Raw genomic sequence first — 25747 nt, forward strand, 5'->3', positions numbered from 1 at the left:
TTTTATTTAATCCTTATTTTCTTTAGCACTATCACCTGCACGTTACTATGCCCAGTACAGAGCTCATGAGTGATCAAAGCCATCCCAAGACGGGGCTGACTCCCTCCAGGCCCTGCCTCACCACAGCTGGACTCTCGATAACCGGAGGGGCTGAGGAGAGACCCTTCCTCTGCCCGCCACAGACCTTTCCTTGCAAATCCGTTAAGCACCAGGGCGGCAAGGGCCAGGCCTGCAGGAGTGGAATTCTGCCGACAGCAAGGTGACATGGGAACCCCCAGGGAGGGAAGGGACAGGAGGAGGAATCATCTGCAGATCTCTCCATATGGAGAGAGCCAGAGGCTAGGGAAACCTGTGTTCATGGGTTACTCTGGGGCAGGCTGGTGTGGAGGGAAAGGGGCCCACGTGGAGGCTCCCAGGGCAGCAGAGTCGGGGAGCTCTGCCCACCACCAGAAATGGCTTCTGCCTTGGAACTGGACTCGGAGATAATGACACAGCAGCCTAGAAACCACAGGGCTGGTTTCAGATTGGAGGGTCAAACACCCAAAATTCTTTAATAAGACGGGCCTTTGGGGGAAATGGCTTGTGTGTTCTACGCTGGCCTAAGGACAACCCCCCAATGGTACTGAAAAAGTAATGAGTTTTCATTAACTGACTATGTTATACACACTCACTCAAGGACTGAGAGCCTACTGTGTGCATGGGCTGTGGTAGGAAGGGACTGGAGCACTCAGTGGATGAGGGGCGACCTTTCTGCACAGAGATCCTCAAGTTCAAGGTGCCAGGAGCCACATGGAGAGGGCCCGGTGGAGCTTCTGTGAGAAGCATCCCACTCTGGGGTCAGGGAAGATCTGCAAGATGATGGGCTCAGGATTTGAGGGATGACTTTGACATCCTTGATAACACAGAGAGAGAGAGAAAGAGAGAGAAAACAAAGTAACTCATGCCAGTCCGTGTAAAAGGCAGAAGCTCCTGCAGACAGCCCTCCGGAGCTCCTGGGCCACACTCATGTCAGGGAGTCACAACACCTGCTTAGAGAAACGGCCCTGCACATCAAGCATAGGACCACTTATGTCTGTCACCCTTTAATAAGTCGAAGAAGAACAAGGCACTCACTTCTCCTCCAAGATTTTCTGACCATCCTCAAAAACAGTCTGAGTAACAAATCGGCAACTCTATGACAGGGCGAAACACCCTGTTCTAAAAAATGCTACAGCAGAGGAGCCTTCCCACAGAAATGTCCTCCTTCGTGACGCATTTTTTATTGTTCCCTAGCCCAGCAGCATTGAATGTGTCTTTTAATATCAAACATTGATTCAATTATGTAGTAGCCTAGGAAGCAGGATCCAGGCAGAGAGCCACATGCTTGGCACACTGTGGCCATGCAGGGTCAGGGACGCATGCCCTAGAGTCAGAAAAATCTAGATCCAAGTCCCAGTTCCACCTCCAGACTAGCTGTGTGTATCTCTGGTTCCCGATACACACAACCAACAGTAACGAGGTATCTTGTGCAGCTGTTGATCTCAATTACGTAAAATAGAAAGCATCCAACACAACATCTCAAATATACCAGTTCTTCATCTACAGTTGCTATCTCACCATCAATGGTGTGGTTATCATCCTATCCCAGGTCAAGTGTTCCAAAATGCAAAATTGCTACAACACAATTTTCAAGCAGAGATAGAGAATCCCATCAGCCTCACTTGTAACTACCGTGACCTTCTGAGTTACAGAGTGACCCAAGTGTTGCAGCTAAGAGCTGAGTCCTCCATCCTGTGTCAAAATCATGACCTCCCTGTATTTTATGCAGAAACAAGAGTTTCTGAAAACCCAGTTGTGGGTTGGGAATGAGAAACAGTGACCCAATCCCATTTCCAACCTGTCAGAGTTCATTGCAATCATTTTAATGAACGAAGTTCAGCGAGTGCTGAGGCGGTGGGATGATCAGCTCTGTTCCTAACGTGCCCTGCAGGACCCAAATTTTCAACAGTGGGATCTTTGGGGATCCCCGTCATTCAGCTGTGCCTAGCACTTATCAGAAGTGGATAAAAAATTAATTATGATGTTTCCATGACTTCTTTACCTAAAATATTTCCACAGCTTCATTCTCTAGATCTAATCAGTTGCTTCCAAAGTGACTTGAACCAGACTTTGCACGAGTATTTCTTCTTTTTGCCGTGTGTAAGCTTGAAAAATGGCGTCCCATATTAGTGACTGTTGGTTGTATTCTGCTACCTTTCCTATGGATGTGTAGCCCGATGTGATTCTGCAATCTGTATTTGGGGTAAAAATGGGAGTTCATCACCCACTTGAATCAAATGTATGAAAGATGATATGTCAAGAGCTCTGTAGTGTTTTGAACAACCAATAAAAAAAAAATAGAAAAATGGCATCCCACTGGGAGAAGAGGAGCAAAAACCATCTGTGTGAGTGAGGCCCTTGTAGTCTATTAAGGAGGCCCCTGCACCCTGCTTCCCTGCTGAGGATCACCTTGGACTTATAAGAGGGCAGGGCGATGGGGTGAGAGATGGGGCCAAGGAAGGTGGGGATGGAAACCAGGCCTCCGTCACCAAGAGTCCGAGCATGCAGGGATTCTGCTCTTCTCTCTGGTGAGCCTGAGCCGAGCTCTGTAGTCAACTGCACCTCCACTGAGACACGTGGCCTTGATGACCAGATAGGTGGAAAGAGTCACCAATCTGTCAGAGAATCAATTAGGTGAGGGGAGGGGACTGGAAACAGCAGTCCACAGTGAGTGACCTTCTTGATCCTAGGGAGGAGGCACTCTGGGAGCGTGTGGTGGGAAGTTCCCTGCAGGCCTGATTTCGTGTTCTTTGTTCATCTCTGGGGTGGCTGGGGATGGGGAAGCAGCTCTGGCAAAATTAAGCACCATCTCTTGGTACCTGAGAATGGAGCAGAGAAAGAGAATCCTGAGCCGAAGGTGGAAGCAGAGAGAGTCTGGAAATATGTCTGGCTGGATTGGGTTTCCTGGTGGGAGCACGGTGACAAGGACAGGAAGTGAGATGGTATTTTCTGGGAGGAAGTCATGGAAGGAAGGGACCCTGGCTGTCTCACTCTCCAGTGTGTTCCCAGCTCCTCTTACAGGTCATGGCATGCAGTCGGCACTCAATAAATATTTGCTGAAGGAGGGAAGGACTGGCACGGCAGGATCCACTTCTATGGTGGACACTCTGTAAGGATTTGAAAAGACTCAGTGGATAAGTGCCCACTGTATACCAGCCATTGCTCTGCTGTGCCAGGCTACTTATGAGTGCTGTGTTGTGCAAGCCCCTGTCACTCACTGGACACAAAGAACTCAAAAGAGAAAAGAGTCAGTTCCTGGCTCCGAAGACATCGTGGTCCTGGGGACTCAGACACAGAGCCAACTGCCGTACAGGACTTAATGACCACAGGCTTTGTCACAGCACAGGGAGTCATGGGGGGACAGCATCACAGTCTTTCCGGGAGAGTCAAGGTGACCTTCAAACAGTAGGGACAGGATGAGCAGAGGACCATGTGAGGAGAATGTAGGGAGCTTATCCTCAGGGGAGCAAAAACTTCTGTGGACAAAGAAGAGGGCGAATGAGTGGAGAAGGGAAGGGGAGAGGCTTAGGCCTGATGGTCAGAGATCTGGAATCTCAACGGAAGCAGCTTCATGGAACTGGTTCTATAGGAAAGAGGAAATGGGACCAGCTTTGTCTTTGAACTTGTGCTTTATAAAGGAAGTCCAGTGAGAGAGTGAGTGGAATGTGGCCATGAGCAGAGGAGGGGGTCCATGCATGCAGGTCCACGTGCGGCAGCGGCTTTGTTGGCATTTAGATTTCATGATTCCCATGAGCCCAGAATTCCAGTGGACTTAGTATGTGTGGGAGTTTAGCAAGACCCAAAGCAGATACAAGTAAGTGTGACATAAAAGCTGCCACCTCCTGTTGGGTCTCTGTAGAACGTGCAGATATCAAGAAGAAGACAAAACAGTTGGGTTGGCTCTGTGCAGCCTTTCTGGCATCCTGGTAAGAAATACAATGGCTACAAAATGCAAATTGCTTGACTTCACTGCATACACCAGTTAGACGCTCGTCTATTTTCATTTACAACTGGCATCTTGATATAAAGATGAATGGCGAAGTTCATGCAAATAATTTACAATTTGAATGTTTTTAGTTTTAACTTAGAACAACAATAAATAGTAAATTCAGACACCATGGAAAGTTGAGAGACTATAAAAAAGAAAAAAAAGCAACACAGGAAAACTTCATAGTCTAGAACACTGAATGCACCCTTGCTCTGGGTCCCACAAATCATGTAGCTGGAGTTAATGGGGAGCCATTAAAAAATGTTGAGCAAAGAAGAAACATGACAAGTCGATTGTTTTTGAAACAATAACTCTCATGTGGAAGTTAGAGGCAGGTACACCAAGGAGCAAGAGGACCAGTCACTGTGGGCACATAGGCACAGGTAGAGAGGTCATTCCTGGAGCAGGGACAGAGGAGATAGAGAGGGATGGATGTGCCAGAAGCCAGTGGGCAGAGGACTAGGGCTTACTGATTCACTGCAAGTGGGAGATAGGCAACAGGGGGGACAGAGCTTGACTCCCAGATTCTGACTTCCACCCTGGGCATTGCCTTCCATGGAGGAAGGGTGTGGGGTACGTGAGGGAGGACAGATGTGTTCACTGGGACTGGGACATGGGATGGACCCACCTTGTTTTGGTCTGTGTGGTTCCTGTCCTCTTCCTCCCTCTTCTGGTAACAGAGCCCACCTCCTCTGGCCTCACAGTGCAGCTCTGACATAGGTGGGGCCCTTCCCGGTAACTGGCGCTGTGCACACCCACGCACACAGTCACAGCTAGTGATTCAAGGAGTGGGCACCTCTGTGTCTAAAGACGGGACAATCAGAGCCCTTTTCAAGGACTTTTAATATTTTCTATCCACATCTCCAGCCCTACCTCCAGATGAGGTCTCAAACTGGAGGCTCAAACGATCCTCCTGCCTCAGCCTCTGGAGCATTTGGTACTATAGGCATGGGAAGCACACCCAGCATGTATTTTTCAATTTTTCTCTCTTGTGTCGGATGTGAGTCAGCAGCCCCTGGGTGACATGGTTCTAGCCACTCTAAGACTTGCATCTGGGAGAATGAAGCCAACCTTCAGGGAAATGTTTGGATGAGAGGTAGAAAGGGAGCCCTGGGGCTTCAGGTCTCTAGTTTCAGGCCATTCTTGACTTCCTTTGTGCCCTGTCTCCTCATGCAATCCAAGAAATCCAACGCCCTCCTTCCAGATCTTTTGTATTTTCCTTAATCCAGTAGGAGCTGGGTTTAGCAGAACCAGGGATTGAACCCAGGAGTGCTTTACCCCTGAACTACATCCTCAGCCCATTTCAGTTTTTGAGGCAGAGTCTCACCAAGGTGACCAGGCTGGCCTCGAACTTATGAATATAGGATTCTCCCGCTCCAGCCTCTCTTTTGTCTTTGGCAACTGAAAAAGCCTGATTAATACCGACTCACAGTTAGCTGCCTATGGAAATAGGATATGGTAGGAATTAGCATATTCATACCTCAGAGAAGTGAACTGGGGTTCAGAAAAGATACCTAACTTGCCCAAAGTCTTATGGCCAGCATCCTGCAATGCAGGGGCTCAAACTCAGGTCTGTCGGGCTCCAAGTCAATGGCCTTCCTACAATGCTGCACTTTCCTCTAAGCCATTTATCATTATTAGCACTCTATTCCGCACACTCAGGCTTTCAGATTTAGGGATATTTGTGCTACAACTCTAAGGTTCTTTCTTGATAACCAAAACTTATCGGGACCAGCCCGTGCTTTCTCTGGAGTGCTTCCCAGGCTTCTACTGTTCCCACTTTAAAAGGCACTGGTAGCAGAGGGCTGAGTTGCTAATTTCGCAGAAGTTCAAATTTAGTGACCTTTGACTGAAACATTATTTTCCTAAACTTTGTCATGTTTTATGAGTTCAAATGGAAAATCAAGTTTTAATTCCCAGCATGAGTCCCAGGGAGGTGGTAAAAAACAGAGCCCAAGCCTCTAGAACTTGAGAACAACCCTCGCTGACCTTTACTCAGGCCTGCCTGCGTCTTTATTTATCATTTGACTATTATTTTTATCATTTATCCTCTTCTTTTTTTTCCCCTTCTATTCCATTAACACAAAAATATTCTGAAGAGATTCTTTTCTGATTAATTCATTCTAGGGGTCTTTAACAGAGACCATTATCCCCAAATTGTTATTTTCTCCTCTTTCTTTTCAATAGTAGAGCCCCAATCTTTTACATTAATTTATTATTGTTTTATTGAACTGTAACTCACATGCCATAACATTCATCATTTTATTTTATCTTATTTGCAGTGCTGGGGAAGTCACCATTTTAAAGTGTTCAAGTCCATGGTTTTTAGCAGATTCAGGGATTGTACAACCATCACTGATATTTGATTTTGGATCATTTTATCACTGTCCCCCCCAAAAAAAGAAATCACACCCCATTCCATCCCCCCTCCAGCTAGCTCCTGACAAAGGTTAATTTACTTTCTGTCTCTATGTACTTGCCCACCCTGGACCTTTCAAAGAGTTGGAGTCTTATGTGGACTTTCTTGACTGGATTCTTTGATTTATCATGTTCAATTTCACATGTTCAAGTTCATCCACTGGAGCCTGCGTAAGTACTTCATTCCTATTAATGTCAAAAGTATTCCACCGTCTAGGAGTGCCATCTCTTATCTTGCTTGATGGACATTCAGGGTACTATGAATAATGCTGCTATAAACATTCACATTCAAGTTTTTGTGTGGACAGATGTTTTTAGTTCTGTTGGGTCTATACTGGAATGGATTTGTGGAGTCATATAATAACTTTATGTTTGACTTGTTGAGGCATTTCCAAGCCATTTTCCACAGTAGCTATACCATATTACATCCCCTCCAGCAAGGTATAAGATCCCTTGAATCTTAGCTGGGCATCCTGAGCCTGGAAAAAGGCCAACTTTCCAGCTTCCCTGGTATCTGTGTGTGGGCATATGACTAAGTTCTAGCGTATGGGATGGGATGTAAGTAGGATGCTGGTGTGTGCCGTTTCGGGTGGAAACATGTCATTCTCTTGCTTTCTTCAAGCTGCTGGTTGGAATGCTGACTTAATGACTAGAAGGGAAGAGAGAGGGAAAATACTAGGGAATGATACTGGTCAAATTGCATGTATGAATACATAACAACAAATCCCACCATTATGTATAAATATAAGGCACTGCTAAGAAATATTAATAGTTAAAAAAGAAATGACTGGAAGACCAGCCGTCATCTTGGCATGGAGCAACTTTGATAAGGGAAGCCAGAGCTCAGTATAGAAGGATTCTTGACTGACACTGTGGAGGGAGGGCTATCTAGCCCTGGACTGATGTGTTTTTGTTGTTGTTGTTGTTGTTTGGTTTTGGTACTGTGGATTGAACCCAGGGGTGATTCACCACTGAGCCACATCCCCAGCCCTTTTTTATTTTGAGACAGGGTCTTGATAAGTTGTTTAGGGCCTTGCTAAATTGCTGAGGCTGGCTTTGAACTCGTGATCCTCCTGCCTCAGCCTCCCAAGCTGCTGGGATTATAGGCATAAGCTACCACACCCAGCACCTCTGAGTTTCTTGAAAATAAAAGAAAAACAAACTTCTATCATGTTTTAGACATATGTTTTTCTTATTAGTGGTATATCCAAATCAAATCCTAACTAATACCTTAATATAATGCCTCTACTCAGAGAAATCTTTTTTTCTGAATGACAATTAAAAGCCAGGTTCAAAGTGTGGCACTAAGAAAATGAAGGTACATGACATAAAGACCTAATTATAATTTATGGGCTCCCACATGGGTCAAGAGAGATAGACCCCTAAATAAATAAGACAGGGCATAAGTGCCAATAAAAACATGTAAGTCCTATAGGCGGATAGAGGAAAGGCAGATGAAGTTGACCTAAAGCAACTTAGAGAAGCTCTTATTTATCCTACCTGTCCCCTCTAATCTTTGGGATTTGAGAACAAGAAATCAGAATTTCTGAAAATTCTTAGGAATTCAGCTATTCTTAATATATCTCCAATATCATATTTTTATTTATTATCAATATGTAAAAATTGTTTAGTAAATAATAAGTAGAAAGTTTAGTAGTTTTTATGAAGAACTGCTTCCTGCAGGGAGCATCTGAACCTGGGAAATGTCAGTGAATGTCACTGAGACCGGGTTGCCTTGGCATAAATAAAGGCAACGCGCTACACAGAGTCTGGTTGAAATCGCCACTGTCGTGTCGTATGCATTTTTCTAGGAAACTTGTAACTTCTTGGAACATTGCTCAAAAGATTTATATAGAGTATACTAAATATATAACACTACCGAGACGAGTATTTTATTTCCTTTTGCAATGACTCATCATTAGCAGCAGACAGGGCCACAAATGCACGTGGCGACAGCTCAGAGCAAGGCTGCCCATTCGGTGATGGCTGCCTTCCTTCCCGCTCTTTTGTCCCCGTCAGCCTGAGAGTCCTCTAGTGTGCGCACCCCGGCGCCCTGCGCATGCGCTTCCCCTCGACTTGCTGCCCTTGCTGGGTTGGAAGCTCCTTGGAAGAGAGGGAGCCCCAGTCTCTGTCACATTATGGAATCTGTAGTGGCTGGCTCAGTGCTTGCGACCAAATGCATGCTTCATTATGTGCATTGGGTTGGATTCCATTGACCACAGAAGTGCCACTTGCGCAGTTTTAGAAGATGTGCTGTTAAGGGATCCGGGGAGTGAGGATTTGAGTCTGAGGGAAAGGATCTCTACAAAAACACAGGCTGGGGGACAGTATATCTTCAAGGACTACAGGGAACTTTCGCGTGGCAGGAGACAGCAACAGCACGGTAGCCAGATGCTAGATCGCGCAGGGGCTTGCGTGCCCTGCGGAGGAGCACAGATGTCATACTATGAGCAACAGGGACCTCCAGGGGAAGCCTCAGGAGGGGTGGGGGTGGATAAGAACACACACCCCAGGACAGACCTCCTGGTGGGAGCCCATCTCTGAAGAGGCTAACTGCGGACAAGTTCTCTAAGCTTCCTGGGTCTCAGTTGCCTTGTTTCTGAAACAATCATTATCACAGCAAATAACTAATGAGGTTTGGGATATGACTGCAGGAGAGTCTTAGACTGTTACAGCTGCTATAACAAAATGGGAGATTTATAGGTAATAGACATTTATTTCTCACAGTTCTTGTGGCTGCAAAGTTCAAGGCACCAGCAGATTTCCTGTCTCTGCTTCAGGGATGGCTCCTTCTCTGTGTCCCCACATAGCAGACAGGCAAAGGGGACAAACAGACTTCCTCCTTTCCTAAAGAGGCTAATCCCCTTCATGAGGGCTCTGCCCTCACTTCCTTGAGGAGTTGTCCTAATGACCCTCCTAAAGGGCTCACGTCTGAACACTTCTGCATCCGGGACTGTTTCAACGTGTGAATTTCAGAGCAATGCACACATTCAAATCATAGCATTAACACAGGTAAAATAAGAATGCACAAAGTAACAGCTCAATAAATATCTGTTTGTAATTATTGCTATTGTTATCACCAAAGGGTGATAAGTAGCAGAGTGACCACCCCCATCATAAGATGAACACTCAGGAACTGAGAAGGTCTCTCCCCACCTTGTCCCCGCCTTCACTGATTGCCATGGTGGCCTCGCAGAGCTCAAGGATGCCCCTCATCCCTGGAGGGCTTCCATTTCCCCTCTCAGTTTCCACAGCTGGCTGCAGAGTGCACATGGAAAGACAGTTGGCGAACACACAGCCTAAGTCGCAGGAGTCCTGGTTAGGGGAAGAGGCCCAATCATTCAACCATTTTAGAAGCATCTGTTGTGGATCAGATACTACGGAGACAGCTGGGAGGTAAGGGGAGAGGGGCTCTAGGTCTAGGGCCTCGGGCTTCTAATGGGGGGCTCAGACAGTCCTGGCCTTGGGGTTCTTGGCTCTATCATAGCATTTATTTGAGCCTCGGCTGCAGCATGTGTACCATGGGGACCCAGTTCTGTTGCCTACCTGCCTGTGCCCCATGACTACTTCACGCCCTCTCCTCGCCTCTCAGACCTCCAACACATCTGACCATCATTCTTTTGAGCGATGGCCTTGCTTCCTATCTTACTGAGAAAAAGAGCCCCAGCAAAGAACTCCTTCATCCCCCCTCATTTAATCTACCCACTCTGTCACTTGTATCACACAGAATGCACTGTCCCTGCTTCTGCCTGAGGCCATCCCCCTCACTTGCCATTTGGGTCTCATTCCTTTTTGTGACTCAGTTGCCACTTTCTTGTCTCTATTGCCTAATCTCCCCCACTCTAGGGGCTTGTTCTCATCAATATTCAAATAATCTAAGAAATAGTCTCTCCACCCCTCAGGGTCTCCCTGCCTTTTCTTTTCCTTACAAAACTAAGAGGTGGTGTCATTTACAGCTGAAAAAGTTCTGATTGATATGGGACGGCTAGCTAAGTGCCAATGGAAATAGCTTGTGCCTTTATGCTCATCTCAGAGAGAGTAAATCAAGACTCAGAAAGGCCAGGCATGGTGAGGCACCTCTGGAATCCCAGGTACTCAGGAGGTGGAGGCAGGAGGCAGGAGGACTGAAAGTTTAAGGCCATCCTGGGCAATTTAGGGAGGCCTTGTCTCAAAGAAAAAAATAAAAATGATTGTGAATGTAGATCAGTGATGGAGTGCCCCATGCTTAATCCCCCAAATAAAACAACTTGCCCAAAGTCTGCAGCATCCCTTTGCTGAAAACAAGCAAACAAAGGAAAAATTTCCCATTTGCTCATCGTCCCTGCAGTTAATTCCCTTCCAATCACCCCTTTATTGAAAAATCTCTTGAAGTAAGTTTTGTCTTCCCTCAATTGTTCCTGAACACATACCATCTGGCTTTCAAATGAAACTGTTCTTGTCAAAGTTTCTTACTAGGTTCACCACTCACCAAAGACCAACAGCAAATCCCAAGGTCCATCCCCAGTCCTCCTCTTGAGCTGACCTTTCTGCTGACCTTGACATTGTGGGTCAATTCTTTTTGAACACTTCCTTGACTGTCTTTAGGATGGTGTTTCCTTTGTATATAGCTTCTAGGATGGGGTGTGAGTTTCCTAATCCTCCTCCTACCTCATTAGTTACTGGGTCTTATACGTGTTCAGTCTTCTGATCTTGTAAAGGAAAATTTCTAAGCTGATTCTAAGCTGCAAAAGCCTGAGTTAAAGTGTAAAAGACTAGGCATTGTAAAGCTTCTAAATTGCAAGGCCTGGGCTAAAGAGTAAAAGACCAGGTATTGTTAAAATTCCTCTGCTACCCCCCGGAACCTGTAATCCCTGTAGCTGTTAGGACAATACCTGAACTGCCCAGTAAATATTTCTCCTGGTTCCCTGGTTGTTTAACAGCTAAGGGCTCCAAGTAGCTTGGCATGTAGGCAACCAGGCCCCAAAACCAATCAGTTTGAATGTGTACCCCACTTAGGAGTGACCAATCACCCCTGCCCAGCCTGTTCCTGCCAATAAATGTACTAATCATGTCTCGGAGTTGTTGTTCAATTTTCCCGCACCTCATGATGATTTGTTCTGATGTATGCAAAGCCCCCTGCCCCTGCCCTCTCCAAAAAGTGTACTTAAGCTCTGCTTGACCTCTGCTCTGGGCTCTGGGCTGCTCTATCTTCTGAGTGAGCCTGGAACCTCAGTATGCTGAATTAATAAATCCCCTTTTGCCAATTGCATGGAGCCAGTCTCTTGTGTGGTCTCTTTCTCTGACGCTCCGCCGGACCCTTACAATCTCTGCTCTTTCCTATCTGCATTCAATTCTTAAGAAATTCCTTCTACTCTGGTGGATTAAATGTCATCCACATGCTGCCTCGGTCTCCCCCTGGACTCTGCAGTGGTGCACCCAAGTACCACAGACACCTGTACTTGGAGGTTTAAAAGGCATCTCGAGTGCTCTGGCCCAAACAGAATGGTTGATGCCACCACCAACCTGCTCCTCCCCAACATTTCCTATCTCAGTAAATCCCAGGGCCTTTCACCCAATTGCTCTATTTCCCCCACCCCTAGGCCAGTGAAGCTTGTCAGGTGTGCTTTTAAGACGTGTCTAGTTTTCACCGCCTCTCACCATTTCTACCACTAACCCAGACCTTGACTCAGACCTCATAATCTCTTGCTTGAATCATTGCAATAGCCCCTTAGAACCCAGAGAAATTCTTTAAAAGCGTAAATCAGACCTCGCCACTCAGCAGTTTTCTACAATATCCAGAACACCACCCAAAGTCCTTCCGGTGGACACAGGGTCCTCTGTGACCTGGAGGCTGGCATCCCCCACCCCCATACCCTCCCACTCTTCCCTGCTCACTCTACTCCAGGGCTGCTGGCCTTCCTGCTCATCCTCACACTGAGACGCCTCTGGGTCTTTGCACTTGCTCTTCCCTCCGGGCTTGGTTTATTCACTTGCTTTATTCAATTCTCAGCCCAAATGTCGGTCTCTCAGAGAATTCTTCCTGCTTACTCCATTTCCCACAATCCTTTATCCTGTTACTAAACATTATAATATACTTATGAATTTGTTTTTATTTTTTATTCTCTCCCCTATTTAAATATAAGCTCCATTAGGGCAGGGACTTCTATGAGCTTCCGGCTACATTCAGAGTTTCTGGAGGAGAGCCCGGTGCACAGGAGGTACTAGACAGCAAGTTTATGACTAGAAAACTCCCAGCATCGTGGTATCAAATGGAAAGAAATTCACGAAAACACTTTTCAAACTGCGGAGTCCTAACCATGTGTTAGTTATAATGACATCTGTGGTACATTAATAAGCATTTCTCAAGCAACTGCTTATGTGTTGGATAAGGCACAAGACACTGTGAGTATAGAAATAAACACTCTAGCTGGAAAGTTGGGGTGGGAACAAATAGAGGTGTCCTTCTAGAATTATCTAGTCAAGTGTGACTAAAGCATAAAGAATGAATGAAAGTCTCTGTCTCTCTTACACACACACACACACACACACACACACACACACACACACACACATGGTCATCCTAAGCTGGGATTTGCAGGCTGTAATTGGGCTTGTCTGAAATGAAGCAAGAGAATGGTCACTGCAGGCAGAAGAAAGATCTGTGCCCATGGCCTACTGGCTGAGCAATTTGCTCAAAACAGGGGTCTTTGCTCCCACTCATTCTTGAAGCACCTCTCCAACTTGGGCCTCCTGGATATCTTTTTGTGCCTTACTATTCCATCTCCCCGATGGTCCACAGAGCTCATCCTCTCTTCCCACAGGTCACGGTGGCTCCAGACAGTAATTTCATCTTTGTACTTCCTGTCTCCAGCCCTCTATCTGTCCAGGAATTTCAGACACAGTCGGAGGTGGGGGACAGACACGTTTTGTAAAACCTTTAAAAATTATAGGGACAGATACTTCTTATGAAACATTTAAAATTTTTCATGTTTATACTTAAAGATTCCTCTTACATAATTCGTAATAAAGATAGCAAAGTGAGTGCAAGTGGCGGCACTGAACGTTTTCATCTATTACACAAATGACTGGATGAAATAATTAATGAAAAGAATTTATAAATGTGTTATAGTCCCAGTATTTGTTTTATAATTTAGTCACTTTGAATTTGGGATACATTTTCCCAGAGAAGCAATGTTATAATGGGTACTTAAGTACCAAGAAATCCCACAAGGGCTGTTTAGCTCATAATGAAGCAATAAAATGTAGAAAAGTAAAAAGGATTGGAATATTGTAAGAATACGATCTGAGTAACTTTGAATATTGCTGTTCAAGGAAAGGTGATTTTAATTAGAAGATGGGATGGTTCATGAAAACTATGGCAACCCCCAAGGGAACATCTGAGCCCTTTCAAAGCTTCTGAACAGCACTGTCTCCTTTTAATGTCTATTTTCCAATGAAAAGGATATAATTGGCATAATCATATCCTCACACTGTTCTTACAATCAGAAGGGAGGAAGAACTCGAATCTGGCCTTGAGGAAGAGGATTTTGGTCACGAGAGAATTTGTAAGATTACATGAGGTAAAATTGATTGAATGGTACTCGGTAGAAATGGAGGAAAAGGAAGAAACAGTGCGGTCATGATTCCACCTACAGGGAAGAAAGAATATGATGGGGGGAAAGATGGTCAACGGAGGCCATAAAGTAGCGCAGGACAGGCTTAGCCATTACCAAGGGAGTGACAGCAGCATGCCACTGACCTTCAGAGGTGTTGGCAATGCAGATTCTCTCAACATACCAAGGTGGCTTCTGCAGAATATAGAAATTGTACGGCATCATAATCTTCCTGTTGATTTTGGTGATGTTTTCTACTGGATAAGTCTTACTGATTCCTAAAGAAGGAACTTCAGAGACCCTTGCCTTTGACAAAAAGAGACGATAAGATCCCTTTGCCAACCTTCCCCACCCCATCTGGCTTCCTTATCTTCTTTGGCAAGCTTCACTCTAATGATCCTAACCAAATCATTTAATTCTCTGGAATCTGTTTCCTCATCTCTAAATGACAACTCTGAACTAGATTATTCCTTCCCATTCCAAAAATTCGTTGATGAAATTCTCCAAAAAGACATAACCAACCAGCAGAAGGAGACCTAATTACATGGCCTAAACCAAAGAGCTGTTTTCCAAGACTAGTTATCTCTATCACAGATGAGTCATAGTAATCCAGCTTTTCCTAAACTTAGCTGACCTCTCTGCACTCAGAACTGTTTCAGGGCAATGAGATTTATCTAGCAAAATTGGTGTGAGAACTGTAGGGTTGTCCTTCGGTTTAAAAAAAGGGATGAGGCTGGGAGCACTGGCGAAAGCCTGTAATCCCAGCCTCTTGGAAGGCTGAGGGAGGAGGATAACAAGTCAAAGACTAGCCTCAGCAATTTAGAGAGACCCTGTCTCAAAATAAAAAATAAAAGAGGCGGGGGATGAGGCTCGGTGGTTTAAAAAAAAAACCAAAACGCTCCTGGGTTCAATCCCCAGAAACAAACAAACAAAAAAAGGCGTGGGGAGTTAGCTACTATCTCCTTCGACGAAAGAGGGTTTCTGAGTAGCCACAAGTAGATAAAACCTCATCTCCCCACACTCGGGTTCCTCTTTTGGGTTTTGTAGCATCAACTGGCACGCGCAAGGGGGACAGGCGGCCATGACTGCGGAACCCTAACCCATTAAGCGCTGGATGAGACGCAGGGTCCCGAGGGTCGCGGCTCCCCGCGGTCGGAAGCGCGGCAGCCACACTTCCGGCGGCCGGCCGGACGCTCGCCACACTTCCTGTTGATCGGCTCCGCTGGGGGCCGTGCCGGGCTGGGCTGGGAGGTGGGCGGGCTGGCAGGCGTCGGCGGTCACTGGCCAGGCGTGGGCGCGCGCGGGGCTGCCGCGGGCACTGAGAGTCGGCTGAGTAGCCTGAGCCCGGAGCACCTCGGCTGCCGCCTCGCGCCCTGCGTCCTTCCATCCGCCCTGACCCAGCCATGCCCGCGGTGGACAAGCTCCTGCTGGAGGAGGCGTTGCAGGACAGCCCCCAGGTACCTCCGCCGACGGGTCCCGTGCGCCCGCAGGGGCGAGGCCGCGGAGGGGCGCCTCCTGAGGAGGGGGCGGGCTGGGGACCCCGGAAGCCCCCGTGTCGCGACCCCTCCCGGGACTAACTCTGGCTCCTTCGCTTGTTAGCACGGTGCCCGGGGCAGACGGTTCGCCTTTTGGTGCCCGCCTTTTGGTGCCCGCCTTTTGGTGCCTGCCTTTTGCCTTCTGTCAAATAGAGAGAATGAGTGTACCTGTCTCCTGGGTAGTTAGGAGAATTAAATGAGAAGGTGCCTGTAAAGTTTTTGTTTTTTAAATCAGACAGTTCGCGGTTCAGAGTAAAGAAGTCCATCTTGTCATTCGGAGCACCTCTGCTGATGTGACCAGAACGGGGGGGGGGGGGGGTAGGGTCCAGAAGGGGAAGCAGGGAGGCTGGGTCCCTCTTCCAGCCTCTCTGGCACTGTTTTCCATTGTGAAGAGAAAATGAACAACACCTGCCCCATTTGTCGGGCGAGGGAACCTCATTAGCACGCTTGAGATGCGAATCCTTTGAGCTTGGGGGTGAAAACTGGTGTGTAAATATAGCAAATGAGTGCAAATGACACTAGTTCATTAGCTCCTAATTCATAGTCTTTCTCTGGGGAGCTTTTGTTCTTCATTTGACACCCTCCCACCTGGCCTACCCTTGCTTCCTATCTCCTTTCCTGGCTCTGCATCCCTGGGTTATTTAAGTTTCTTTATTTTCTAGTGCCAAGAGTTTTTCTCCCAGTTTTCCCTCTTTGGGGGTTCCTTCCTTTCTCTCCTGAGTGAATTGTACCACCCAGGATGACTCTTTGAGAGACTTATCTAGTGCTCTCTGCATCTCCACCTCTGAGAATAAGTAAACAGGGCTGTGTGCACCTGTGTTTTGTGCGCATTTCTTTGTGATCCTTCCTATGCAGGCAAGTCGGGCACTGTAAGCAAGCTGTGGCTTTTTCTTTTATTTTTTTGCAAGTTGTCATCCACTGACTGATTTTTCAAAGATCTCTTTTATACAACTCTACACTTCTGGTATTTTTAATTGAATTGGACCCCATGATAGGAGGCATTTCCACCAACCTCCCACCAATTGAATGGGAATGGAACCTAATGTGAAATTTCCAGTGATCATTGCAAACCGAGTTCTCCACTTGCTTTGTAGTTGGGGACGCTGAGATGCAAAGATACATTGCTTTCCTAACCAGACATGGCTCTGGGCAGGCCAGTCTAAAGAAGCTGTACTCATTCCCTGTGCTGTCCTCACTGACAAATCACATTCTGAATTTTTGGCTGTCGCGTAAATGAATACACACTGAGTGGCTTGAAGAACTTGCAGCACTGTGAGGGAATAGTAAGAAGACTGGCAAATGAGTCAGGAGACCTGGGTTGCCGTTCTGGCTCCAACACTGAGCTTACCATGTGATTTGGGCAGTCACTTAATCCCCATCCTGTGGCTGGCTAGTTTTTCTCATCGGCAGAGCCTCTACAGAATGAGGGACACGGAGGAGATGATCTTCAAGGCACTCTAGAGGCTTTAAACTCTTGTCTTATCTATGAGGTTTATGATTTTGAGCTTTTATGTGGAAAAAAGAAGTTTAGAGGCATTATGATTCCTATTTCCTGTTCCTTTTAATATAGGGAGTTTATTATTAAGGGTTCTTGATGTGGTTGCTGTACAGAATGGAAGCTACCTTTAAGAAGGTCTTTAATAATCATTATAGCATATTTTGTGTATTTTATATGCAGCTTGTGCCTGGTACAGCTGTACTCCCAAGGAGGTTCATAGACTTGGAAGTGGAAGGAGTAATCCAGCTCTTTCATGTTATGTGGAAAGAATAAAAAGAATAGCAAAAGCTTAGATCATGTGTGTTATGTGTGGACACTGTTCTAAATGCCTTACCCCTCTTAACTCAGTCCTCCCAACAGTCTTTTAATCTAGGTCTCTCTTAAAATGATTAAGGAGCAGAGAAGTTATATAACTTTCCCAAGATTGTTCTCTCTAAAGTGACAGAGCCAGGATTGGAACCTAGGCAGCATGTATATTAAAGGGATATTGCTTAAGTTAGTCCAATTACCTAGCACCTGGCTTTTCTGTTATTGGTAACCTGAAGTTTGTTTCACTAAAAGGAAAAAAATCCTAAGAAACCAGCTACTGTTTGTTGCCTCTGGTTTATGTAGGAGAACTGTGAGGTTGCTTAAGTAACCTGGTTGCACAAAAGCTTTTGTGTTTGAACTGAGTGACCCAAGAAATGCTGAATAGAAGTCGTCTGACCTTAGACACATGTATTCATTTCCTCCTTTTTAGTTGGCAGTGCTGCCTGATGTATTTAGAACTATTCTGTGTGTGTAGTGTATTATCCCTGCTTACCTCTGCCATATGAGAGGCAGGGTATCTCCAGGATGAGAGATTGGACTCCATGGCCATTTGTCCAGCCACTACTTGCTGCTAGGAATATGATGTAAATGAAATTCGTGTGACTGCTCTCCACCAGCTCACAGTATGTTCCAGGGCCAGATAAGTGTACAGCAGTTTTAGGACAGTGTGAATGTTGCTGTGAAAGATAGGGACATGGCTGCTTGTACTTTGTCAAGGGGCCATTTCCTTATCCTATAAGTCATACATTTCCAAGACAGAAGAACTATTGCCTGCTTTTTTTGGGGGGAGAGTGTTTTGTGCTTTTTTTTTTAAAATATTTTTTTAAGTTGTAGTTGGACACAATACCTTTATTTATTTATGTTTATGTGGTGCTGAGGATCGAACCCAGAGCCTCCCATGGACTAGGCAAGCACTCTGTGGCTGAGCCACCATCCCAACCCACTGTTTGTTGTATTATTTTGCAATTGGAATCACTGAAACAGAAATTAAAGACTTAGTTCTGAGATTTTGCTGTGAGTGGCCCAGCTGGGAACAGCCCTCTCCAACCAAATCAGGTCTTTCTTTTTATGCCAATGAGATGCTTCCAAACTTAACCTGGGTGGCCTTGTATGGCTTCGTTGTGGAGGGGTTTTGTCCTGAGGCTCTTTTTATTTTTATTTATTTATTTTTTACATTTTTTAGTTGTCAATGGGCCTTTATTTTATTTATTGGTATGTGGTGCTGAGGATCGAACCCTGTGCCTCACCCATGGTAGGCAAGTGCTCTACCACCCAGTCCCAGCCCCAGCCCCTGAGGCTCTTTTTATTTATAACACTATTTTACTTAGACTTATGATTCTACTAGTTAATATCTTTCCTTCCACCAAATGATGGGAGTAGAACTTTGTTTTGAACCTTAAAAATTTAAAAAAATATTCTGGCATTAAAATTGAGCCATTCCACAATAACATGCTATTGAGAAGGTCTAGGATGGCTGAATTAGGTCACAAGCTGCTTCTTTACTGAGGTAAGGGAATAACACAGAGCTGAGCCTATATCCTTAGGGTGCTTGCTTTTTTCCCCTCCTCTGGCTGTGGATGCTCCTGAGAGCATAGGGTAGTACAGAAAGGATGGAATTCAAATCCTGAGTTTTCCACTGTTCCCTCTGGCAAGTTATTTACCCTGTCTGAGCTTGTGTTTGCACATGAACAGCGGGAGAATAGAAATAAGCCACTTTCTAGATTGTTAGGGGTTTATGTGCCTACATGCCATAGTAACTTCATGAGTGCTGCTGCCATTGTCTTTGTGACACGCCAGTGCCTGACATTTTTTTGAAAGTTCACTATCTTCATAATCATCATCCTCTGCCATCCCTGTGTATTCGTTCGGCCCTGCTGAACACTTCACATACATTAGTTATCTTGTTAACTCTGCAAATTAGTGCCAGAGCCTGGATGTGGACCCAGGGGTGACGGACCCCAAGTGAGTCACAGCTCCTCTGAGGGGCCCCAGCTGGCCCGGAGCCCCTGTAGAGTGGGGGGTCATTGCTCCTCAACCTTGAATCTCGGTTCCCAGCACAGATGCTGGCTGAAGGCAGGAGGCAGGCACAGGCCACTGAATACTGACAGACTCCCAGCGTGTGTTCTGAAAATGTCCTTTGACAATATTTGTTTTTCAGACAAAAATGATCACTTAAAGAAATGTAATACGGAATTCCAAATCCGTGTTCTTTCCTACAGGTCGTCAGGAAGTCCAGTGGGTCACAGCCATGATTTTTGTTCACAAATGAAATAGGAAAAAAAAGAGTGTATGCATGCTGAGGGTAAACATTGTGTGGTGAAACCTCTGCGCAGGCCTTAGTGTGAAATGTATTTCATACCACGGGGTTTGATTTTTAAGTTTGAAGAATTCTAACATGAGCTAGACACCGAATGAGTTCCCTGATGAAGTTTGCTCTCCGCGAGAGCTCTTTACACACTCCTTTACAGTCTCTGCATGTCAGTGCTGTGATGCTTCCATTGATAAGCATTAGTACCAAAGAGAGTATGTAGGTCACAGAGCAGGGAATTTTTTTTTTTTTTTTTTAATCCTGGAAGACCTCAGTGAATTGCTGTGAGATCCCCCAGAGTCTGTAGAGCAAAAGGAGGTTCCACTTCTGTTTATGGAGGGACTTTTGGGCCCAGGGATGTCTGGGCCCAGCTGCATTCAGGCTAGAGGGTGGCAGGCAGCCCACAGCCCCAGGCCCCTGGGGTAGTGCAGCACTGTGGTGGCTCAGGCCCTAGTAGGTGGGTGCATGGCAGTGGGGAGGTCCTAGGATTGATAGGACATAGTGGCAACCCAGGCCACTTGAAAACCTCTCAACTGATAGGTTAGAAAAAGATGGGATTGAAATTTATTTGTAGGGAAGTAATGAATCTTAATAAATTGTTTCTTGTAAAGCACTTTGGTATCACCTCTAAAGATATTTCTGTAACTTACATTTTATTCTTTGCCTAATGAGTTATTTTCTGAAGTGGAAATCCCATTATTGCTTAGTGTAGTATTTCAGATTCCTCCTGAGCAGGGCACATTCACAAGAGTCCCATGAGTAGATATATCTCTTAAGTGATGCCTTAACACCTGTTCGTGCACCATTTTATATGTAAATATTTCATAAACAATATTGCAGTGCTTAGTGTGTGCTGGGCACTACCATGAAAATACTCGGAAACACCCTCCAGCGAGTGGCATAGCTCAGTGGTTCTCAGAGCTCCTGGGAGCCTGACTTCTGGAAGCAGGGAGCTGGCCTTCTTGTTGCTGTTTGAGTTTTGTGCCCAGAGCTACCGCCAATGGGCCCAGGCAGCATGAAATTCCTAACCATGAATTTGAGAGTTGGCTGAATAAACTATGATGAAAAACGGGGACCTTGCAGCAGTATCTTAAGAGGGACGGACGACACACTTTGCAAGGCTGCCAGAACCCAGACCCAAGCAGCTGGCTGTGGGGGGTCAGGCTCCAGTGGTGCCTGCAGCCACATCTGGGGCACAGAGGGGCGCTGGCCTTATAGACTTGAAAGGAGAGTGTGTCGGTCCTGACCCCTCTCTGTTGGACAGACTTGACTGGCATGTCGTAGGGGTTGAAGTCAGGACAGATAATAGCCCTTGGTTCTGAATTCTTGGCGGTGCTGTGGTCCCTGTGGATCCCAGGGCCTCCAGCTCGCCAGGCAAGGACTCTAGCCCCGAGCCAGGCCCCCAGCCCCAGTCACAATCTTTCTAAAAACAGGTTTTCCTTCTGTGACCCTGACAGGAGGCACTGTTGCTGGCTTTACTGATGAAGGCAAAGCGGCCCAGGCCCTGCCCACCCATTTCCACTTGTGCATGCGCTCGCGTGTTTTCTGCCTCCCTGTGACTGTGACACTGACAAATCAATTCGGCCCCCTCTCTTGCAGACTCGCTCTTTACTGAGTGTGTTTGAAGAAGATGCCGGCACCCTCACCGACTACACCAACCAGCTGCTGCAGGCCATGCAGCGCGTCTTCGGAGCCCAGGTAGGCTGCCCCTTTCCCTTGGGCCAGGAGAAATTTGAGTTGGAAAAGCTTCATTTAAAAATTTGAAATAAGATCAGAATTGCTTTTCTCACTTCTGTTCACCTCCCAAAACTAAGGCATTCTCTTTTCATTATTTGAGAAAGAGTAGTTTTCCTGTAACAAGAGCCCGTAGACAGAGACCACGGAACTGCTTTTCATTTTTAAAAATTCAACCCCAAAGGGAAACATTGGAGTCTCCTCTTCCCACTGGTGAATGAGCGGGCTCAGTGTTTTGAGATGTGCTCTTTGTCTCTCTCATAAATGGACAGTCTTGGATGTCAGTGTGGGAGGGAGCCATGTTTTTTCAGAGCTTCCTCTGAAAAGACTTGAGTCACAGTTCTGGAACTATGGGGTGGCTTCTTTGTTTTGAGGAACAAATATCTCTGGCTTGCAAACCCATGGAAAATAAATTGCTGAGTAGTCAGAGTGAAGCTTTTTAAGATCAAGAAGTGCCATGTGTGTCACTTTCTAAGGGAAGATTTATGAGTCACTTAAAAATAAAATTATGTTACACATCAAAATATGGCTATTGATAATTTTCATTATTAATTCCTTGCCAACTTAAATTTGTATTGTTAATGTTTCTTTTTCTCATTGATGATTTCTAAAGACTTAAATACCACATTCAGTATTGTATAACTCTTAATAACCATATGGAATCATTATTATATAGCTCTTAAAACTCATGACTCATTGTCTTATTAGTCATTCATACATGGAAAAAGCCTCAGTCCTTGACTTTAGGGAGCTTACATTTGGGTTGGGAGACAGATACATACATCACCAGCAAGTGCTATGAGTACTAGGGAGGAGGGTTGCCTCATCCAGAGGAGTTGTGTTAGTCTGCATTCCATAGCTGTGACAAGATACCTGAGAATATCAACTTAAAAGGAGGAAAGGTTTATTTTGGCTCACAGCTTCAGAGGATTTAGTCCATGCCGCAGTCCGGCTGCAGCAAAATAACTGGGGGTGGGGGTGGGGGGGTGGTGACGAACAACTTGTGTAGATTGATACAGCAGGAGTAGGAGCCATTTATTGTAGGACAGGAGGGGTATATATACATTCCACACAGCTTATCTTAATTAACATAAACTAGATACAGCAGTCAACCAATAAGAAATCTCCACACTTAATGGCTCCTGGCGCCACCTCACAAGCCACTCCCCCTGACAAAATGGTTCTGGCGCCACCTCACAAGCCACTCCCCCTGACAAAATGCCAGGTGCCATCCTGACTTGTTTACAGATTCTAACAAGTCCACAGTTGCCTGACCTTGTTCCTTTGAGCCTGTGGCCAGCCCATGTAACAAAGGGACCCCATGGCGAGGAAGCTGTTGGCTCATGGCAGTCAGGAAGCAAAGAGAGGGAGAGGAAGGAGCCACGGTCCCAATATCCCCTCCAAGGGCACTCCCAAGTCACTTAGCTCCCTTCCACTAGGCCCCACCTCTTAAGAGTTCCACCGCCTCCCAGGAATATCACAGGCTGGTGACCCAGCCTTTAGCATACAGCCTTTGGGGGCCAAACTGTAACAGCTGGGCACCCAAAAGGAGGTGATTGTATTGTTGAGATTTATTGAGTACTTAACAGCTGGAAGGCAGTTTCAGGAGCTTTTACATTGATGATCTCATCTACATTCCCCAGCAGCCCTGTGAGGCTGGTGTTGTGATTATCCTCCTTTTGTAGGTCAGGGGACTGAGGATTTTGATGACAAGGAACTCGCCCCAGTCCACCCATTTAAGTCTAGCAGAGTCTTTAGTCTCAAACTTCACTGCTACATGGGATGGAGGGTGGAGGCCTGGGCTGAGGAAGTGCAGTAGAAACAGAAGGAGGTGGCTGCTTCAGAAGTGTCAGGAGGTGAGAGGTGACTGGGTGAGAAGGGGTCTGGTGGTGAAAGAGGAGCCAGGAACGTGGGGAGACACAGGGTACAGTCGGGTAGGAGAAAGCACTTCTGATGTTCTGTAGCACAGCAGAGTGACTCGTTAACAATTAATGGAATATTTTAAAATAGCTAATAGAGAAGATTTTGAATGTTCCCAGCAAAAAGAAATGATAACCGTCTAAGGTGTAGACATGCCAGCTACCCTGATCTCATCAGTACACATCGTGTATATGTGTGCACTGCCATGCTGTTCCCCATAAATATGCAAATATGTGTGTCGATTAAAAAATATATATTTTTAAAGGGTGGGTAGGTACATGTGTGTGTACCCAGGTATACACATGCAGGCGGGTAGGCTGGGACGGGGAATGGCCAGGGGGCAACCCAGTTCTCTCTTAAGACATCACAGTGAGGAAAGAGGTCTTGTTAGAAGTTCAGATCCAGAGTCAGAGCTGGAGACACACATATGACAGGTAAACTTTGCAGTATTTTATGAGTGTCACTTTTTATCTACAACAAAGAATCGAGTCCTCATTTGTGACTTTGCTTGCCCACTTGTTTTGGTAAAGACATTCAGAATTTGGGAGCTTTGTTGATTTTTAATATGAAGTCCTGGCTATTTATGTTGGCATTTTAAAATATTTTCCCTAAATACTAGAAATATAAGAAAAGAGACTTTTTTTTTAACTGGACTTATGCTGAACTTGCTTGCCATTCAATAATTTGAATATTGTTATTACCGATTTCCCTCCTGTTTGAGGCTGAAAGCCACTCCCAAGAGTCTGTGCAGCTTTTCCATGTCTGTCCGAATCATTTGCCTGGAGAAGTGAAACAATCTCTTATGCATCTTTTCTTTTGAGACAGAAAATCTGTTTTGCCAAAATTAAGTAGGTCTTGCATTCCAAGAGGCTGGAATCCAGCTTTTAATTCACAGCACATGATCATCACGTGGGTCCTCTGGCCAGAAACCCTTCCTCCCGCCTGGTTCTGCAGCAGAGGCTGGTGACAGTGTTGGGTCAGTGCTGCAGGATGAGCAAGTGGTGCTGATCAGATGTGCTCAGGTCAGCTGGGGCATGGATAGTTGGTTTGTCAGGCTTATGTGAAAGCTTAGGTGTTGTATTGCCTTTTAAATTTGAGAAAGAAAACTTTTCTGAATCTTCTTTGGTCAGTTTGCTTTGATATATGTCTATGTATGTGTGTCTTTATATGTATTTAAATGTTATAAATATTTCATATCTACATCTTATTAGGGGGCACTGGGTACTGAACCTGGGGGCACTTCACCGCTGAGCTACGTTTCAACCTTTTTTATTTTTTGAGTTAGGGTCCCACTAAGTTTTTGAGGCTGGTCTCCAACTTGTAGTCCTCTGCCTCAGCCTCCTAAGTCAGAGGAATTACAAGTGTGCACCACCGCACATAGCTGATAAGTTTATTTTCCCTGAGTTATATTTTCTTGGTTTTATATTATTCCTTAAATACTTTTTACTAAGACATATTGAATTAGGTTAATAGAGTTTTATAATTTTATTCTTAAAACAAGTACTTAGACATAATTTTTCATTATTATATTTTATTTTTTCTTTCTTCTTACTTATTTGTTTTTTCAGCACGAAGTATTGCACCCAGGGGTGCTGTGCCACTGAGCTTCATCCCCAGTTCTTTTTTAAATTTCCTGTTTTGAGTCAGGATCTCAATAAGTTGCTGAAACTGAAACTCAAACTTGAGATCCTCCTGCTTCAGCTTCCTGAGTCACTGGTATTACAGGTGTGCACCATGATGCTCATCTCATTAATATATTTTAAAAACTGTATATAAATGCTGCTGATGAATGATGAATGTCCTTCAGCCCTTAGTTTTAGAAAGAGGAAGAGAAAAAGTATAGAAAGTTCTGTGAGCAGTTTTACTCATTGTGACTAGTTGAGGGACTTTTTATATTTCATTTGGCAAAAGCTCTGAAATGCAGCTGTAGGCCAGAAGTGGTTCTCAGCATCGTACAGCAGCAGTCCCTGGAGCCACATCTGGTCTCTCTGCTGTCATGTGCCTTTGCGCGTGGTGGGGCTGAGTCCTGCCTGTGGGTCATTGGAATGAACGAAGCCGCAGGCATTTCAGGGCACTGGCAGATCAGAACTGGTTACGTGGAACACGACTGTTTTGAAAACACTGAGTTTAAAAGCTTTAGTAGTATCTGAACAGATGCGTAACTATACCTATACGTAAACTTTGCATTAAACCCACATAAATTTTGCATTCAGTATATTTGTTATGATACTCGTTCTGATTCTGGTAACCTGCCATAATTTTGTTCCTAAAGGGTTTAACATTTTTTAATTTTTCAAAATGGACTTCTTAGGGCTTTACAGTGATAATTACACAGATCATGTCCTTGCAGCTGTTGTCCTGAGGAAT

At 45.4% G+C, this 25747-nt stretch overlaps 1 protein-coding gene across 3 annotated transcripts in view; it reads left to right on the forward strand.

Annotated features, from left to right (window-relative positions):
* Window positions 1-15308: 15308 nt before the first annotated feature.
* Appl2 (adaptor protein, phosphotyrosine interacting with PH domain and leucine zipper 2) overlaps window positions 15309-25747 on the forward strand; it is a 62844-nt gene continuing 52405 nt past the window's right edge. For 2 of the 3 annotated variants that reach the window (XR_005731179.2, XM_005322333.5), the window contains exons 1-2: window positions 15310-15533; window positions 21326-21424. Coding sequence is in view for 2 of the 3 variants with exons in the window: in XM_005322333.5 (XP_005322390.1) it covers window positions 15480-15533; window positions 21326-21424 (153 nt within the window). In the remaining variant the exon portion in view is untranslated. Of the gene's footprint in view, window positions 15534-21325; window positions 21425-25747 lie in introns of all 3 variants that reach the window. The other variant, XM_013357301.4, reaches the window with a different exon arrangement.

Source organism: Ictidomys tridecemlineatus, chromosome 6 (genome assembly GCF_052094955.1).
Source record: "Ictidomys tridecemlineatus isolate mIctTri1 chromosome 6, mIctTri1.hap1, whole genome shotgun sequence".
In the NCBI taxonomy this organism is placed as follows: domain Eukaryota; kingdom Metazoa; phylum Chordata; class Mammalia; order Rodentia; family Sciuridae; genus Ictidomys; species Ictidomys tridecemlineatus.